Source organism: Priapulus caudatus, unplaced genomic scaffold, assembly GCF_000485595.1.
Source record: "Priapulus caudatus unplaced genomic scaffold, Priapulus_caudatus-5.0.1 Scaffold495, whole genome shotgun sequence".
Classification (NCBI taxonomy): Eukaryota; Metazoa; Priapulida; class Priapulimorpha; order Priapulimorphida; family Priapulidae; genus Priapulus; species Priapulus caudatus.
In genome coordinates, this window is record NW_014577556.1 from 132,138 (window position 1) to 151,860 (window position 19,723).

The window sequence follows — 19,723 nt, forward strand, 5'->3', positions numbered from 1 at the left end:
AAAAAAAAAACTTGGAAGAGTGAGGGCAATCAAAGATATCAGCGCTACTATGCAAGTGAAAGTTTATTCACATACGTGTATTATACACACAGTAGTAAACAGTGCAAAACAAACAGTAAACAGGGCTAAACAAGCACATACATGCACACACGTACATGCGCACGACGTTACGCACACGCAGGCATTCAACACCCCGAGTAACCGATTGTAACCGATCATCGGTTACTTGGGTCCAACCGATGATCGATTACGAAATTACAACCAATTGACAACACTAGGAAAGATCAATAAAATTGTTTTTGAGTCTGCCCCTTTTTGGCGGCCGGTCGGATGAGGGCAAACAAACAATATTTTTATTATGGGCTGGAGATAGTGTTTTTAAAGCCCTGTATAGATGTAGAAAGTCGATAGATTGGTTTTTATACAGCTCTAGTGCATTTATTCAAAAGACAAGACTAATCTGTACAACTTGTATTATAAGACTGAAGAGAGGGACCGTTTACTCCATTAATCTGTTAGCATCAAAACGGAACCAAAAGTTTTGGAATCGGACTTGTGCATTCTGAGAAATCGCTTTTGAAAAATCAGCAACTGCAGCGTTACTATAGTACAACAACGGATAACTGCTACAATTTCATGCACTTTTATTTACAAAACCAGATCTATGGATCTCAGTTAGATCAGTTTGATTATGGATCTAACTGAGATTAACGTTATTAGCATGTAAATTATAGAGATCCGATGAAGTTATTTAATCACAGATCTATGGAAATCATGAAAGTCTTCATAGAAATGTTTCTTTATGAATGCATACATGTATAAACCCAAGTATAATGGGTTATGTATTTATGACTATGTAGTATGTACCCAAGACAGTGCTCGAAATAAGGAAAAAAATGTGGTTGTCCTGCGGACAACCCAGGCATTAAATCGGGTTGTCCGCAACAATTTCTGGTTGTCCCAAAAAAATATCCCCAAATCTCCTATTTTTAATCACATAATAATATGGTCAGAAAACACCCAAAAACAGTGGTGTAGCCAGGATTTTTTAACAAGGGGGGCCAAAAACAGCAAACTGCGCAAAATAGTGGATGACTTAATATTTTAATGGCTCCTCCACCTCCCTCTCCACACTCTACGGCTCCTCTACCTTCTCTGCAATCTTTGTTTTGGGTGCTATGCGAAAAGGCGACATTTTTGTTCATTGTTCTCTGCTCCCAAGATATGTAATTGTTCAGTGGCAGATCTAGGATTCCAAGGAGGGGGGTGAAAACAAGCGGGGGGTATGGGGGTTCTCCCCCACATTTTGAAAATGTAGATGGCAGGAGATGGTATTTGCGGCACTATTGAGTACATGTACAGCCTTCATTCTGACTACGACAATTCTCTTTTTTTCAAACTTTCGGATCAACATGAATCCCCACTGTTGTTTGTTTTGCATGGGCAAAGCCATCGGAAAATTCAAAATAATAATTAAATAAAAATACCAAAATGTAGGGGTGAACTTGCTGGTTTGCTGGTTCCAAATCGACTTCACCTCTCATAAATCAGAAAACCTGACATATACCAGTGTTGGAAATAGCAGCTGGTATTGCGTCGCTTTCCCACACCATAGATTAATGGCGGGCCGCCAGGCTATAAGTGCTCTTGGAGAACCCCTGAGAAAAACATAAATAAAGTGCGTTTTTCGTCACCTTTTTTACTTGGTTGTCCACCCGACAATGTCTCAGACTGGTTAGGTTGTCCGGCGCAAATTCTGGTTGTCTCGGACAACCGGACAACGCTTATTTCGAGCACTGCAAGACCATGCCTAAGCCAGGTTGTGTACTTGAAATACCCTTAGCCGAAGCCACTGACATGACAGCAGATTTACACACACACACACACACACACACACATATATATATATATATATATATATATATGCATTTTTCTTGATGTTGTTATATTCGAGGGTTGTGTTACTTGTGTATACCTTGTACCAAATCCTAGCTGTACAGCACACATGCGGATTTCTACTTGATTTAACATAGTATGAGTGGCATTGAGTGCAAAGCTCCCTAAATCTATGTTATAACCATTGCATTTTGGTTACACCCAGATGTGATATATGTACTTATTTGAGTTAGCAGCAAAAGCTGGGCATGGGAATAAACTAGCCAAGATTAGCTATGAAAATGAAGCAGTTTATGGTCAGTTGCACTCACAAATTGTAACAAAGCTTTCTGGACTGCGTACCTTGTGTTTTTAATGGTAACGTCCTACATGTACATAGGCAGCACTGTGCCATCTGCGTGTTTAATTTTTACATACATTTGTGGCATTTTGTGAGGTAAAATGGACTAGAATTTTCACAACTTACAAGTTAATATGAAATGATGTCATATTCGTAGACATTGTAAAATATATTTGACCTCTTTCTTACAGGACGATGAGTCATTGATTGTCAGCGATAAAATCCATGGCACCTGCCCTTCTGCCTCTGGCAATAACCATATCTCCTGCCGGAGAGTGCCTGGAAGTGTTGGCTATACTGACTTGCAGGCTTCCCATCACAACGTGGACATGACTTCTGATATGGAGGCCACAGGGACTGAGGACCCGACAGAGGTAGACTTTTCAACTGTCGAGATCTCGGGAGAAGAACACATCGCAGAGGTGCAGTGCAATCCAACCAGTGTTGCGCTGAGTTTCTGCAAGAAGACGGTGCTCACCCCGTACATGCGTCTCATGTGCGTGCTAGGCTGGCGCCCTCTACCCGAGGAGCGCCAGTCCCGCTTCTCTTCCTACTGCTGCAGAGTGGCGAATGTGGTATACCCACTGGTTGTGCTCGGAATTATTCTGCTTGGCTACGTGCTCCAGTTTGCCGCTTGTCTGCGCACGGACAGAGTCGAGGGCGACAAACGCATTGTGAATGACTCGCATGTACCAGAGACGCCATCTGACCCGGTGTTTGAGGGGCCGCCGCAGCCAGTGCTTGAGGATGTGCGGCAGCACTGTCAGCGCAACATCTACAGCCTGTTTGTCGTTCCCGACATGCTGCACCTGTTTTCCTACTGCCACGCGTTCTACGCGACACGGTACGGTAACTCTGAGTTTGTGCTCACGCTCATGGAGCGCGTCTTCTTGCAGGCATCACCATACACACATTCCGGCTACCTCTCTCAGAGGGGGCTCATCAAGACGTTGCGCCTGCTGCTCGTGCTCGCCTTCCTCTGGCTGCTCACCTCCACAGGAAACCTTGTGCTGCGCATGCTAGCGGGCGGGGGCATTGAGTGGGAGCCATGGCTAGAGCCGGCTGGCGCCACGGCGTCGGCAATGCTCATTGTCGTCCTCGTCCTTTCCGTCGCTGCCGTGCATCTTGTTTACGTGGCAGTCGTCATCGGTTATGCCGTTCAATGTCAGCTGCTCATTTACTGCATCCGAGGGTTGGGCGAACGCGTGTTTGAGCGGTCCATCTCGCTGCTGGAGGTTTTTAAGGAGGTTCAGGAGTCGCATGCGCTTTTGAAGACACTCAATAACCAGTCTGCAACGACTGTTGCACTAATTTTGTATAACTTTGGCTGCTACATGACTCTGTGTGTAGTGGCGCTGGTGTCACGCGACACCGTTCCATATGGGTGGGTCACCTACGTGTGTACAGTGACATCATGTTTTCTCTGGGTGGTTATTTTTCTGCTCCCACTCGTACAGGGGGGTAGGGTCTCTGCAGCTTGTTCCTCGCTTAGCAAACTTGGCCATGCAATCAGGGCGAGGCCGTTTGGATATCAGGACACAAACGCCCAGGATCTGGACTCTTTACTCTTGTTCCTATCAACACTGAAACTGCAGGCAAAAATGTTTCGGATCCCAGTTAAATCTTCATTTTTATTTGGAATTTTCATTCCCGTAACGTTTGTCTTGTTATTGTTATGTCAGCTTGGACAGCTGATAAATGTGTAACTGTGTGAATCACTGACATTAGTTGAAATTATCGTCAACTGAATAGTGTATGTAGTTCTTCTCCACTAAGGAACTTCACTTCAATGAGGCTTATCAGTAATAAACAACTGTATGGCTGGCATGGAGGAAAGAGAGTTGAGTACAAAGGTGGGAGGAATTCCTGTTCCCTATCTACCATCATTCCCTCCCGTTTCTACCATCTCTGTCATTGTCCCTTCTTCTGATTTACCCCTTCAGTCACCTTTTTCCATGTCTTCTGGCACCTCACTGACTCCTAGTTACTCCACCCTTATCTAGTTCATCTACACCAACTAACTCTAGCTCCCAATTGCCACATCACCTATTGTACCTTTCTACTTTTTCCTCACGTGTCTCGATTGCGTTTGTAAGGTGTAAGGGACCTTTCATTAGTAACTGGTGTTTACACTTTATGGGCAATTTGGTATGCATTGTGTGTAGTTTCAAATACGTGCTGAATTTTATCGCAGTGCTGCAACTCGTGATACATTGGGCAAGAAACACAAATATTTTTAGTACAATAATATATTTGATATATATTACACATATATATATATATTACACACACACACACACACACACACACACACACACACACACACACACACACACACATATATATATATATATATATAAAAACAAAGTCAAGGTATAGAATAAGGGTGTTTAAAGTTTAATTGACAAGCTTTCGAGATCTCTTCATCAGTTCAGCTTGTCAATTAATATAAACTTTAAACACCCTTATTCTATACCTTGACTTTGTTTCATCTACACGTTGTGTTCGTGCGTGACTTACTTATATAACTATATTATATATAATATTATATATAGTATATATTGTATACTTTTTTACTTGCGAATATCATGATAAATTTGAAACGAAGTTGCACAGTGGAAAATTCCTCAACATTCATGCCTACCCACCATTTCCTTTGTAACGTGAATTTAATAGATTGATACACTTTATGGGACAATTGGTATGATTGTCGTGTCATTCAAATACGTGCCTGAATCTAAACACAGTGCTGCAACTGCGTGATACATTGGCAAGAACCAATAATATTTTAGTAAAATATAAATATATTTGATAAATAATAGTATATTAAATATAATATATATATATAATATATAATATATATATATATATACTTTTGTTACTTGAATATCATAATACATTAAATTGAAAACGAAAGTTGCTCATGGAAAATCCTACTATATCATGGCCTCCCACCATTTCCTTTTGTAACGTGAATTTAATAGATGATAATATTGAATAAATTTATTGTTTTCTAAATTGCAAATTTACTGTGATTTTATGTTTACATTTACGTTTACAAAGCATGTTCTACACATTTTCAGACTTTCTCACAACAAATTCCATGTGCTAAAAAAATTACTGTCACTGTTTCCAACTTTCAACACTTCCAACTTGTACAGTATAATAATGAAAACGTTCTTTTAACATTGCACGTAATTTAAGACTATAGTGTGCTTCATAAATAGAGAAAATTACACAAGGCCAATAAGATTACGATGACATAATTGAAAGCAGAATATGAAATATTAATAATCATATTATATAAAAATGTAACAGATGTTTCTGTGGCAAGATTTACATAGTTTACTATGCCGAAAATACAGCAAAAAAGTTGGTGGATAGGTTCTAACCAATTTTGTAGCAAGTAAATTTTAATTGTCGAATAGAGGTTTATTGTAAACTTTTCAAAATTCTATTTAAATGAATATATTCACAAGATATGTGAGTACACAAAGTTGTCTATTTCGAAATAAGAATGGCAACGACTCTTGTTTATCGTGTTTATCAAATATAAATGTAATATCTCATCAATTTGGATTTCATTACATTTTAGAAGGTAAATTTGGTTATTACCTTTTTTCAAATAAGTGGTTTTTGGTTTTATAGAAAAGGGGGCCCCACAGGTACACGATAACATTTGCTTTTACAGTAGGCAAGTACGTGATCTTTAATCAATTGAGATCTATAATTATGATGTGAAATGTAGTGCAATATTGGATTCCTTGAAATGAACCTACATTGTGAAGATAATTGGTTTATAAGGGAAGAGAAGAATAGAAAGGTTGGTCTCGAATTTATGTTTTCGTGCATTCCTTCTGGGTAGACTCCGTTATATTATCGCAAGATTTGTGACGAATCATACATATTCACATAATGTAATCACAGGCTTTATAAAGTATAATATTTTATAGTTATAAAAGTTAAGCCTTGAAATAGCAGGTCTAGCTTCTCTGAAGTAAAAACCCATGGGTAGGCCTACACGGATTCAAATTTCAAGACGTAAATTGACAAGAAATAATAACGTAGGTAAACTTTTTACAGGTTAAATTACGGGTGTGGTTTGATTAAACGGATCAATTTGTTGTTGCGATATTTGCATTTATTTGCATTTTTTCATCAAAAATAACTTGATTGTATCGTTACATGAGATCCAATGTAGCGTACAGTGAAATATTTTAGTTGGCCTTATATAGTATACATATACATATACATATACATTTTGACTTCGAACGAACTATCATCTCGTTATATCTAGCGATCACTTCGTTGTATAGATATAGAAATGCATGTACTGTTGTAACGGTTTACCTCACGTTGTTTATTGCTACATATATTGGTAAAATGTACACGTGGCATTTAAAATAGAAAGTCGATAGCCTAACAGCTCTAATGACATTCTACTGATTGCATAGACGCACAAAGCATGAAAGTAGCGGCCCGTAATAGATATTTCACGTAGGTAGCATATATAATGAACTCGTCTTCATGACGTGTTGAAAATACACGTAATTATCCCCCATCCACTAATGGCATTTATTATGGTGACATGTTTCGAATGGATACCAAACAAGCGAGCTATTTTAATCAGATAATTATCCACGTGAAATAATTTATCGGCGAAATTGGCCATTAGGTTGGGATCGCATGCAAGCGTAACTAGTTACTAACGCATTCTATAAAGACGCTCTCAGTAGCGTACAATAGATCAACAAAAAGACGGCGATCATAATATAAGCCAATAAGAGACAATCAAATCCGCTCGGTCGCATAGCGCGGCGTCCACAAATTATCTAATATATATACATATATATATATATATATATATACTATATATATATACGCAGACAGTTCTGAGGTCCGTTTATCTTTCTTTACCCCGCCGGAACCAACCGAAAATAGGCCACCATTATTCCATTCCAATATAAAATGAGTTCCTTCGTAAATGGGAGCACTGGTATAAAGGAAGGGGTTGTGTCGATTAACAATAAACCCCCCCTGTGTATTTTATAGTACTAGTCGGTTCGGTCGAATATCGTCTAAATCGTTCAATTGTGAACAAAGTGTGAAAATGTGGTACACTTGCCATACGCTTTTGTATCTCTTTCATTTAAACAGCAAGACACAGCCGCCGGGATCCACCTACAAACTTCGGGTACGCACGCATTGATTCAAAAATGGCCGCCGTCATTTCTTAAAAATAGCTATAATCTCGGTTACATAATCTTCGTACAGACTTGGAAAATTGACTGACAGACGTAATTTTGGGTAACTACTTCATACAACACAGTGATGCATGTGATCAGGCGTTTTCGGCCGCATCTTGAATTTAAAAATGGCCGCCGTCATTTTCTTAAAAAATAACTATTATCTCGTAATAATTCTTCGTACAGACCTTGAAAAATTGACTGACAGACGTAATTGCGGTTAACTACTTTATACAACAACGTGATGCATGTGATCAAGGGCGTTTTGCGGCGCCATCTTGAATTCAAAAATGGCCGCGCGTTTCATTCCTTAAAAATAGCTATATCTCGGTAATAATACTTCCTACAGACTTGGAACATTTACTGACCAAACGTTAATTTGGGTATGATTTCATAACAACAACGTATGAGTATCAGGCACACCTGCTGATATCCGAGGTTGTTTGCGGCAACACACCTGTTGAATTCAACAATGGCCCGCCGTCATTTCTTAAAAAATAGCTATATCTCCGCGTTAATAATCTTCGTAAGCTAGACTTGAAATTTACTGACGACGTAATTTGAGTCACTATTTCACTACAAAACACGTGAATGCATCGATGATCCAATGAGGCCGTTTTTGACAACATCTTGGATTCCAATAAATGGCCACATAAAACTTACAACTTAGCATATTTTTTCGTTCACGCAAGATATAGAGTACTGTGAAAATTTGCACGACTGGCGCAGGTCATATTAAACAAAGACACACAAGTTACTAATTATAATTACAGCAGGCCAATATTGAATTACAACATGGCCGCCATCACTTTTTACTCATGGTCACGTGCAAAATGGGATCAATGCCATCGTATAACAGATTACAAACAACATGGTCGAAAATGTTGACCGTCGATAACCATTTTCGTCAGTATATTAACAAACCATGCAAACTGGCAATCGGCTCCCCAGTGTGAGAGAGAGATAATTCAAGACAACAAGTTGTATATACAGTACAAAGAAGCAGGTGCATGGCAAGCCGCTTAAATAATAGCTATATGTTTAAGTTAAACCCAAATGTCTCGAAACTGCATTGTCCCAAGTTGTCGGCAGATTGTCACTACAGTGCGGTAACATGTACGTGCACAAACCCAAATATATGTACTTTGTATGACAGTTATAAGTACTGTTATGCTGGCGTGCGCGTTATCGCGGGACGTATAGTATCTTTTATGTGCGTGCATGCGTGCTCGCGCGCGTATAATAGCTATCTGTTATGCGCGTGCCGTGCTTCGCGCGGGTATATAGGCATCGTGTTATTGTGCGTGCGTGCGTTCTCGCGGCGTATAGGTAGGTACTGTTATGTGGCATAGCGTGCTCGGCGCGTGGTATATAAGCTATCTGTTATGTGGCGTGCGTGCGTTCTCGCCGCGCGTATAAGGTATTGTTTATGTCGCGTGCGTGCTGCGCTACAGCGTATATGCTTTTGTGTAATCGTGCGCTAGCGTGCGATCGTCTCCGCGCGGCAGTACTAGGTACCTATGTTATGTATGTGCGTGCGTGCTCGCGCGCGTATATAGCTTCTGTTATGTGCGTGCGTTCTCGCGGCGTATAGGTACCTGGCTTATGATCGGCGGTGGCGTGCTGTGCGCGTATATAGCTTCTGTTATGTGTGGCGTGCGTCGCGTTCTAATCGGCGGGCGTATCGGTATCCACTGGTCTATGCTGCGTGGTGCTGCGCGGGCTGTAATATAGGGCTTTTTTGTTTTTTTTTATGTGCGTGCGGTCTCTCGCGTGCGTTAATAAGTACCTGTTATGTGCGTGCGTGCCTCGCGCGCGTATATCGCTTCTTGTTGATGTGCGTGGCGTTCTCGCGGGGCGTATAGGTACGTCTGGTGCGTGCGGCTCGCGCGCGTACTATAGCTGCTGGTTATGTGGCGTGCGTTCCTCACGCGGGCGTATATGGTATCTGTTATGTTGTGGCGTGCATGCGTGCTCGTCGCGCGGTATATAGACTTAGTCTCGTTATGTGCGTGCGTGCTTAGCGCGCGTATAAGCTATCTGTCATGAGGTGCCGTGCACTGTCTCACGCGGGGTCATAGGTACGCTGTTATCGTCGCGTGCGTGCTCGGCGCAGTATATAGTTTTTTGTTATGTGCGTGGCGGTTCTCGAGCGGCGATAACGTACCAGGCTGTTATTTGCGTGAGAATGCTCCGCGACGCGTATATAGCTTCTGAGTTATGAATGCGTGCGTTCGCGGGCGTATAGGTACCTGTTATGTGGTGGCGTGCTCGCGCGCTGTATATGAGCCATGATCTGTTGATGTGCGTGCGGTGACGTTCTCGACGGGCGTATAGATATCTGTTATGTGGCGTCGCGTGCTGCGCGCCGCTGTACTATAAGGATAGCCTGTTATCTGCGGTGCGTGCTCACGCGGCGATCGTATCTGTTAGTGCGTGCGTTCTCGCGGCGTATAGGTACGGTTAATGTGCGTGCATGCGTGGCGCCGTTCTCCCAGCCGCAGGCGCGTATTAGGTACTGTTACATGCTGGCGGTGCGTGCGTCGCGCGGCGTATCGGCAGCACCACCGGAGCCGCCCGCCGAGCCCCGCCCGCGGCCACCGGCCGCCGCGCGCCTCGGGCCGGGGGCCGGCCGCCGCGGGCCCCGGCGCCGGAATCCCCGCCGGCGCGCGGCCGGTAACGCGCGGTACCCGGTGTTATGTGCGTGCGTGGCTCGGCGCGCAGTATATAACGTAGCTTCTGATTATGTGCGTGCCTGCTCGTGGGCGCGATTAGGGCCTATCGTGTTATGTGGTCCGTGGCGTGCGTTCTCGTGGCGTATAGCTATCTGTTATGTGCGTGGCGTGCGGTGCTCGGCCGCCCGCTGAGTTTGAACTGCTTGTGTACACGTCGCGCTTTACTTGAAAAGCACGGCACGTTGAAAATGCGTGTTTGAACTCAGCTTAAATGCGTGTTTTCCATCGTTTCGCAAACGCGTGTTGGATTCGGCACGGTGTCGACTTGGCGAATGGTATTAACCTGGCGCCAGTCGGACAAATTTTCTACGTCTCTATATCTTATCCGTGAAGCGGAAAATAGTTGCTAAGTTGTAATTTTTATGGCCGGCATTTTGAATCGCGCCCTTGGATCAACGGATGCATCCACGTTGTTGTATGAAATAGTAAACACCAAATTACGTCCTGTCAGATAAATTTCAAGATCTGTATGAAGATTATTAACGCGAGGATATAAGCTCTTCTTTTAAGAATGACAGGCGGCCCATTTTGAATTCAACAATGTGGCCGAAAGACGCGCCTTGGATCACATGTTGGATCGCGTGTGTCCCTCTTTTAAATGAAAGAGCATACAAAGTTGCAAAGTGTCGCAATTTTTCATACTTTTTGTCACAATTTGAACGAATTTTGGTCCTAATCTTAACTGTAGCTATTAAAGCTCAGTCACACTGGAGGTCCGTTGCCTGGTCCACGGATTACCGAGGGGCGGGATGGGGCAGGATCTCCCCGGCGGTAAATTTATAATCCGTCGGCGATCTGGTGGACCAGATTACGGAATGAGGTCCGAAAAAAAGCATCATCGGCGCCGGATCGGCGGACCAGCAGCGGCAAGCGGCCACTGATCATCGCTTGATGAGCCCGGATTGATGCTTCGGACCCCAAGCCACGGAGTCAGCTACGGGACCGCCGGACGCGCCCGCATGACTGCTCCGGACCCCACGGACCTGATCGGCCTGTCGGCCCCGTCCCTGGCATCCGTGGCTCCATCCGTCGTTGGGATCCGGCTCGGTCCTGGCGGCTCCGTGCTCCGCACTCCGTGTTGGGTCGCGACTTGATCCGTAGTGATCCGTTTGGCCGAGCAAAAACGACACGGATGGCCACGGTTCAACACGGTGTGGGCCCGGTTCAACACGGTGCCACTACGGACTGTCCCGGACCTACCACGGACGCGCCACGGACCGTCCAGGACCGTCCAGGACCACCCCGGATGGGGAAAACTTCCCGGACCGTCCCGGATCACCCCGGAAATTTTATACAGTTTAAAACTTCCGGGGCGATATCCCGGAATGCGCAGGACCATCAAGGACCACCCGGACCGGGCCGGACCGTCCAGGACCGTCCAGGACCCAACAAGGATCTCTCCCCGGATCAGTCCGGCAGCGTCTGGCCCGGTCCGGGAGCTTGGTGTGACTTTAGCTTTACATCGTAATCCATAGTTCAAGCGTCACACTGTCAAGGATCAGCGGCATGGGTTGTAAACAGCGATATACATGCTGTTTCGAAACGAAATACTAATCATTAATGATGTAACGGTGCGTTGCCATATAATATCTAATCACTAATGACGTAAGACTTTTTTAATTACAATGAAATGTAGTCAGCATATATCTGTCATATCCCCATTATTAAATTAACGCTCTACACTTATATAATATGACGTATGCTACCCGTTTAGGCTCATTGCAATTTCATTTATTATAACCCAAGGTTGTCAAGCCCAAAGAAGCTTTATGGCTAATGTTACTAACAATAGCGCCGATTTTCCAAGCACGCTAGACGAGACAGTACTGAAAATGTAGGGCACGGCGAATGCGAATGACTTGATAAGCCCAAATCCTTTCATTCGAATACTATGTAGCGAAGTGCGCACAACACTATTCATTCGCTTGTGTATCCCTCTGGAAATTCGTACCACAACTGTTAGTACATCTATAGTGTTGAGTAGCAGCTGTCAAGGTAGGAATTTATTACGATTACCCTTCTCCCTCCTCTCTCCAATCTTTGCTCGTCTCTATCTCATTTGTCTCATTCCTCACGCTTTACCCATCGATTCCCCATTCGCACTCTCTCCGCCCCGATCGCTCCCCGCCTCTCTCTACTTTTCTTCCCCTCCGAATGTCAATCTCGAATGTCCACGTCGTATCTCTGTTTCTGGGAGCGCTTGCTCGTTGTCTCACTCCCGCTCTTTCAGCCTCTTCGTCCCAATTCTTCGCCTCTGTGTTTCTCCGTTGTATTTCACGCGCACGCACACCAGCACACACACCTTCTCACATATATAGTATAAATATACACAGACACATACACATACACTATACGCTCTCGCTCTCGCTCTCGCGAGTGTGTGCGGGCGCGCGTGCTCGCTCGGTCTCGGGGTCGCACGCAGCCACTCATGCAAACCCGCACGCGCATAGACACACTGTATATGAATATATACACTATACAAACGTTCTTTGTCATTCCTTCTATCTCTGTCTCTCCTCTCCCCCCCCCACACACTCGCACGCACGCACGCACGCACGCACGCACGCACGCACGCACGCACACACACACACACACACCACACACACACAACCAGCCACACACACACCACACTCTCTCTCTCTCTCTCTCTCTCTCTTGCGACGCGCTCTTGTTCCTTCTTTTACTTTGCGCGCATACCCACACACGCCGTCATCGCTCTTTGTCTTTCTCCACCCCTCTTTATCTTTCCCTAACTAGCTCTCGTCCTCTCTCTCTCTTTCTCGCTCTCCCTCTTCTTTCTCACTGTCGCGCTCTTTCTTTGTATGTCTGCCTGTCTGTCTGTCAGTGCAAACCCTCTAGGTATAGAATTGTGATTGTATCTAATAACGTACTTGTTAGTTACAACCAAATGAAACAAGAGCGAAAATGGCGTCATAGAATGTAGACGTTTTGCGGCGTTACGTCCACGAAATGGCATTTATCCATCAAATACTGTACGCGTCATATCACTTCATAAAATAGCAAAATGTATCGCGCCCTAGTTAATATACACCTATTAACTGTCAATCCATGCACGCCCTATTGCACTTCGTACGGCACGCCCGTGTCCAACACCCTTCGTATCTTTCAGCATGTTTACGCGCATGATGCTTCACGTGCCGCTTCTTTCCGCCTGCTTGGTGCTATGTACGGCCGTACCATCAAGCTACCTGGCGCCGCCACCGCTCGCACCGGCTACGATCGCGGCTGACAGCTATGGTGAAGGTAAATATAACAACGGGAGTTTATAACAACCAGAAAACAACATATTTATTGTACACTTTGTCAACAATGTATGATGCAATATAGTCACTTCTTCATTATGCACATCGGTGCGTTAAAGCCCTTAAGCGATTACTTCGTACACTTTCATCAAAATGTGGTTCCGGTGCGAAGCATTTACGACTGCAAGAAATATCCAGTGCTATTTTAATCATTTATTTAACGTGTACCGTGGTCCGTATTTCGAGGTACGTATTCCGTAAGTACCGAACATTGCAAAGCGCGATGATTCTCTTCGTGATATAATGTCACAAACATAATCACCTTGACCATATATATATATACTTATAATATAAAAACGTTAATGAAGTTAACGTTACTACTGTCATATTATACAAGCAACTATAGTCCGAGATATATCCTTCTAGATTTAAACGTTTTTAATAATTATGTCTTCGCCTGGTAGTTTTATATTCGGTTGTTTTCATTTTCAATGACAGCTAATTTGCGAGGCGTACAAAGCCGCCCGCATCGTACAACGCGTTAAACGGCATTACAAATACGTAATTGCTGCACGATTAAAAATTACATTTGATTAAAGATTAGAACCATGTATAACAGACAATTTCATATATAAGATGATTATAATATTCTGATGATATTATATATACTATATGTTGATATATATTTTATTTCGAATGTGACTGCTATTCTATTATATGTGCAGTGCATTACCATATCAATTGGCTTGGACGTACTCACTGCGTACATAACCAGTTCTGTCGCACCCCCATAACGCCAACCAAAATTAATACCATCCTTTCCATGAATAGCGGATTCTCTTTTGAATCAACCACGCAATACTGCATGTTATAGAGGTAGTTTTCCGAAATCATTTGATGTATGTTGCCCATATTCACTGCATCGATGCTGAGTCTAATAACAAAACCCATAATTACCGCAAACAGCGAAGAAGGCATTGTATTGTCGAGAGTAGCCTTGAGGAAAACGCTTTTTCCACAAATGAGGTCCTGCATGACAGAAGAAAAAAATCACAATGTAGGCGTCTTGAATAGGCGATAGTGAGAGTGATCACGAATCGCGGCTACGAAAATGTGTGTCGAGACAAATGTATAAACGATGGTATCATTCGGATGTTTTTCTTGGATGGCTGAATGTTTTCCCATCGCCTGGGGTTATATACCCGATGCATTTTGTGAGTGGATGTTTAGGCAGGGCCCAGTAGCATCTATATTCTATATGATACCCGTGCTAAACCAACATTTCTTAAATATTAACACCGTTAACTGTAACATAAACACGTTGCGTGAAAGAATTAATCACATATAAGTCAAATGTATATACCCAGCGTTGTCTGGCCGTTTAAAGGAGATCTCAAATAACCCAGAATTTTTGTTATAATAAAGCCAACATTATTTCAGTTCAATTGTTCTCATCTACACGCGTTCAGTTTTGTTTTTCTTGTTGGCGTAGACGTGGACGGTGTGGGAAAACGTATACGAAAAATCAAGTAGGTATCCTCATTAGGGACCTAGTGCTCAAATGTCAAACGCTGTTTGTCGTATACATCTAGCGATGCGTGGAGACTGCTACCCGGACTCGTGTTACAATGGAGGAACGTGCGACAACAAGAAAGACGCCTATGGTTACACATGTAGCTGCCCTCAGGTAATTTACCGTTAGCAGGTTTGCGTTGAACTAGCACCGGCAGAACTTAATCCTGAGACGGTCTGATATTATTGACGTATATACATGTGCATATATATTACACACTAGACGGTGTGTAATTGTAAATGGGCCTTAACCGTATTACTATGATAATAAGTATTATCAATAAGTAGTCGTATTACTGCATACCATCAGGAGTAACCTATACGCTGCAGGGTTTTGATGGCTCTCGATGTGAAAAGGCGGTGGATACGTGCAATCCGAACCCGTGTCTAAATGAAGGCTACTGCGTAGTACATGGATACGATGCCGTATGCAAATGCCCTTACGGTGTTACGGGTGATAGGTAAAACCTTTCCACCGTTACTTATAAGTAGATAAACAGTGCTTTACTAGGCATATTATATCATTATATGTATTGTTAAACTTCTAATATCGCTCATCCGCCAACAGGAACAGACCGAGTTGTGTGTGCGCGCGCGCGCGTGTGCGGGCGTGCGGGCGTTCGTGCGTGCGTGCGTGCGTGCGTGCGTGCGTGCGTGCGTATGTATGTATATGTATGTATAATTAAAGATGCTAAGCAACGATGGCAACGCAGATCTTCACTGCTTTACGTAGGTGTGAAACTGAACTGAATCCGTGTGAACCGGCTCCGTGCGAAAATGGAGGAATATGCAAGAAGGGAAACTACCAGGTGGCGTATGTCTGCGAATGCCCATTCGGCTTCTTCGGGCGCAAGTAAGCAATTATATACATCTATATATCTATATATATATATTCGTTTCTCGACAGCCCAGGTTTCTAGATTTTCTAAACTGAAAGGTCTGCCTAAAATCTGTGCGCATCATGCAAACCATTCAACTCTGCTGGATGATCGCACAATACAGGGAGAAGTCACTATGAAGAGTGGCGACTCACGCAATGCTCCCACCCGGAGCCCTCCCCAAGCTGCACGTTTTGTTTTGTTTATCTAGCTGCATTGTTTGCCGCATTGACCTATTGGTACCCATTTTATGATAATTCAACCGGGGATTTCTGTTATAACTGTGAAACAATTAGCGAGGGCACTATAATGGAATAAAGGCGTTTATTGTGTTTATAATCTCGTCACCCCATAAGGCACGCGCGCGACTACCAGCAAATACAATTATACGTTATCATGCAATTATGGGATGACCTATAACGGTTAAATTGTTATATACGGTAAACGGTAAACGGTTTTATACCGTTAGTTTGTCTCAGTCGACTGTTTTACCGCGCAACGCGGTTACACACCATCGGTTTTTATTTGCCTTGTAACGCAGCTGTGAACTGGACCCCTGCGCAAACATTCCCTGCCAAAACAACGGCATCTGCACGGGGGTGCGCGCAAGAACTGGACCTACATTCACATGCCAGTGCTCTTACGGATTTGGTGGTTACACGTACGTATACGGCACGCCACAACACGGCCACGGTTATCAGAATAAGAGCGAAGCGTTTAGTAAGAGTATCTAAGAAAAATATGCATTCCTGATCGGAGTTAAGATTTCATCAGAAGTACGTAATGCATATAGTATTTGCACCCATTATACACGAAATAGCCGACGCGCGCAAGTGCGCTACATGTTTCGTGTATGCGAATACTTGTAGAATGGTGGCCCATATCGTAGATATCCTAGACGGTATATGGACCGGAACTGAGATCCCTGTGTGTGAAACAAACTAGAAACGTGTGAGACGTGGCGTATCCTGCATTATAACGCTCAGTAAACTGCCGGGTATATAGCTCTAGTACTATAGCCCACTTTCATTAACTGCCGCAGGCAGTTAATGAAAGTGGGCTATAGTAATAGAGCTACCGGGTATAATAACCGTTGACCTAATTCAATTATATTTCTTCCAATTAGAGCACGCCCTGGTATAGCAGAGAGTGCTATACGACTTGCTCCCTATCGTATTCCTCCGTAAAAACGACAAGGAACACATCTAACCAATAGGTGGCGCAACGTGCCTGGCAGCAAGTATAACGAGAACCATCAACTTCTTAACTCACGCTGGCTGAAGATCGCACTCGCGACATATATGAAGCTTGCCGCTCACTCACTGACAGCACCCACAGTCTAATCCTTCCATCTACATACTAGAACACTTACTCCCGTGCCTCGTGTTTCTAGGTGCGACAAGGACACCGAGCCATGCGAACCGAACCCATGCAATAACGGAGGCGTGTGTAGAGTAAGATGGAAGTCAGATGGCTACGACCATGACTACCAAACGGTGTGCTTATGCCCGTGCACACACACTGGCGACACGTAAGCGCAGGGAGAACCGCCTATAAGAGTCCTGTAGACTATCAGGAGCCGTAGGCCCTACGATAGCACGCCTGATATTGCCCTGTTCAAACCAGGAATTATACCCACTTACGTGAGGAGTATCCAACAACATGCGACAAAAGAGCCAAATGTATCTAACATGCGTCTAAACAGAGGAATTTCTCCGACCTGTGATTGGAGGACAAAAATAGAATTCGTGACGTTTCGTTTCACCGGTCATAGCCGCGCGTGTATTAGCCTATGAGCGATACCGAGCGTGCATATTTGCTAATTAATTCGACTAATCGTGCTTCAATAGACTCAAAATTCACAGTGATTAAGGCTAATTGACATGTGTCTATAACAGCTAGAATTTTTGTAGAAATGTAACTCAAATCGTTCGCTCCATATGATAGTTAGTACACGTTCCTACCGGTCATAGCATAATAGCGTATGCGGCGGGAGTGGGCGGGGTCTATTTTTATCCTCCTTATTCCAATCACAGGTCGGAGCAATTCCTCTGTTTAAACGCATGTCATCTTGACCACAGGGCGTCCACCGCCAGACTCTGCATTCGCCGAACCAGACCCAGCAGCTCAACGGAACTATATCTGAAAGGAATTACAAGCCTATTTTGTAGAAATCATGCCAATTTTATTCGGTCTGATAAGGATTTATGTTTTCAAGTTTCTGCGGTTGCCCATAGAATGCAAACCTTCCGGCTTCATCAGAAAATTATCAAAGGGTCTGAATTATCAAGCATCTGCCCTATCAACCTGGCACGGTTTCAAGAGGAACCGATTGAACTAACAGCACTCACAGTATCATTGGAATTGTAAAGACGAGTATATATGAATCCCAGAACTACTTGAAAATAGCTACTGGCCAAACTCAATACGCACGCGCATATATTCATACACGCGCTATGTAGAGCGCGCAATATTGTTGACTTTCTTCCAATTCTGTTCATCTTACTTTCACCGGACAGGTGTGACATTTTCATTAATCCATGTGAGCCCAACCCTTGCTTGAATAATGCCACCTGCCGCATGGTTGGAGGTTACTGCGACCACTCACAGTTTGCATGCACCTGCCACCATGGATTCGAAGGAAATAAGTAAGTAATTTTTTAAAGAGAATATTTGAAATACCTGAAAAATTAATGGACCTTATTGTGCTTTGAATGAGAGATGCAATCAGTTCAAACAGAATTTAGCAAAACGGGCAAATTCGCAGAGCACATGGAACATCTCCGAACTGAATATACGCATTCCATGCAATTTCATCCAATACAACGTTACAACAAACGAAGAACGAGAAAAATAAACCAAGAATGTGAGGTTTATGTAATGAAGATATTCCACCTGAAACGTTAACTAACCAGCCCAATACACACATTTCACAGGTGTGAACGCAAAACGGGACACATTTCCCATCTCCGCGCACCATTGACACCAGCACAACGTAAACAGGCTACCCCAGTAATATACGACGTAGGAGCTATAGACAGGACGAGCCCAGCTTCCAACCTGCCACGCCTCAACTACGAACTACCGAAGCCTACATACGTGCAATCACAGCCCATCTATAAGATACCACCACCAGCCGCATACCAGGCTAAGCCACCATACGCTAGCCCAAGGCATAGAGGACCTCAACCCGTGTTTGAACCTCTGAGACTCACTCACGAGCAGCGAGATGTAATCTACCGTAGTTCTGCACAGGCTGCCTCCACTGGTCGCAACAACCCTATTCTACGACAGTTTCCAGTGTTCTAGCACCAGCAGAGAGTGCATGGACCATCTATTGGACAAGACGGTATCGTCATTGACAACACCGTGGTAACAGGGAATAGTTATTACCCTAACCCTTAACTCCACTACCCTTGCTCTTAATCTGAATCTTATGTATTTAAATCTTGATCGATAACTGGTCGTCTTTAGAATTATAACTATAAGACAACTGATGCGAATGCGAAATAAAACCATGCTTCATCATAATATTAATTAATGATCGTACAAGTTACAGTTTGATAGATATTTATGAATGCATTCAGCCTCATTTACTAGATAATTCGGATGAAAAGATTGTATCTCTATAATTTCTAATAACTACGATCAACCACATATCGATTCTCAAGTTCTTATACATGATTGCTGTTTGAATATACATACCAGTGTAATGAGCTTTATGGTGGAGTTGCCAATGAAAATGACAATGGTAATCTATAAATCAAAATTTTGTAGACACCGCTAGTTCTCG

At 43.5% G+C, this 19,723-nt stretch overlaps 2 protein-coding genes across 2 annotated transcripts in view; both read left to right on the top strand.

Annotated features, from left to right (window-relative positions):
• Window positions 1-4,536, top strand: part of LOC106811008 — a 7,021-nt gene extending 2,485 nt beyond the window's left edge. The window contains exon 2 of the mRNA XM_014814517.1: window positions 2,428-4,536. Within this exon, the coding sequence (XP_014670003.1) occupies window positions 2,428-3,942 (1,515 nt within the window). The 3' untranslated portion in view covers window positions 3,943-4,536. The remainder of the gene's footprint in view (window positions 1-2,427) is intronic.
• An 8,815-nt stretch (window positions 4,537-13,351) lies between these two features.
• Window positions 13,352-19,708, top strand: LOC106811012 (delta-like protein C). The gene is made up of 8 exons (XM_014814521.1): window positions 13,352-13,481; window positions 15,073-15,167; window positions 15,383-15,513; window positions 15,786-15,905; window positions 16,472-16,591; window positions 17,324-17,461; window positions 18,450-18,578; window positions 18,867-19,708. The coding sequence occupies exons 1-8, from the start codon at window positions 13,361-13,363 to the stop codon at window positions 19,237-19,239; spliced, it is 1,227 nt and encodes a 408-aa protein (XP_014670007.1). The 5' UTR covers window positions 13,352-13,360; the 3' UTR covers window positions 19,240-19,708.
• Window positions 19,709-19,723: the final 15 nt, after the last annotated feature.

Excerpts from the sequence above, each read along its gene's own strand:
- LOC106811012 (XM_014814521.1), top strand. The coding sequence starts at position 13,361 with ATGATGCTTCACGTGCCGCTTCTTTCCGCCTGCTTGGTGCTATGTACG. Across the intron at positions 16,592-17,323 it reads TACGGATTTGGTGGTTACAC|GTGCGACAAGGACACCGAGC; the intron begins GTACGTATACGG and ends TCGTGTTTCTAG. Across the intron at positions 18,579-18,866 it reads CATGGATTCGAAGGAAATAA|GTGTGAACGCAAAACGGGAC; the intron begins GTAAGTAATTTT and ends CACATTTCACAG.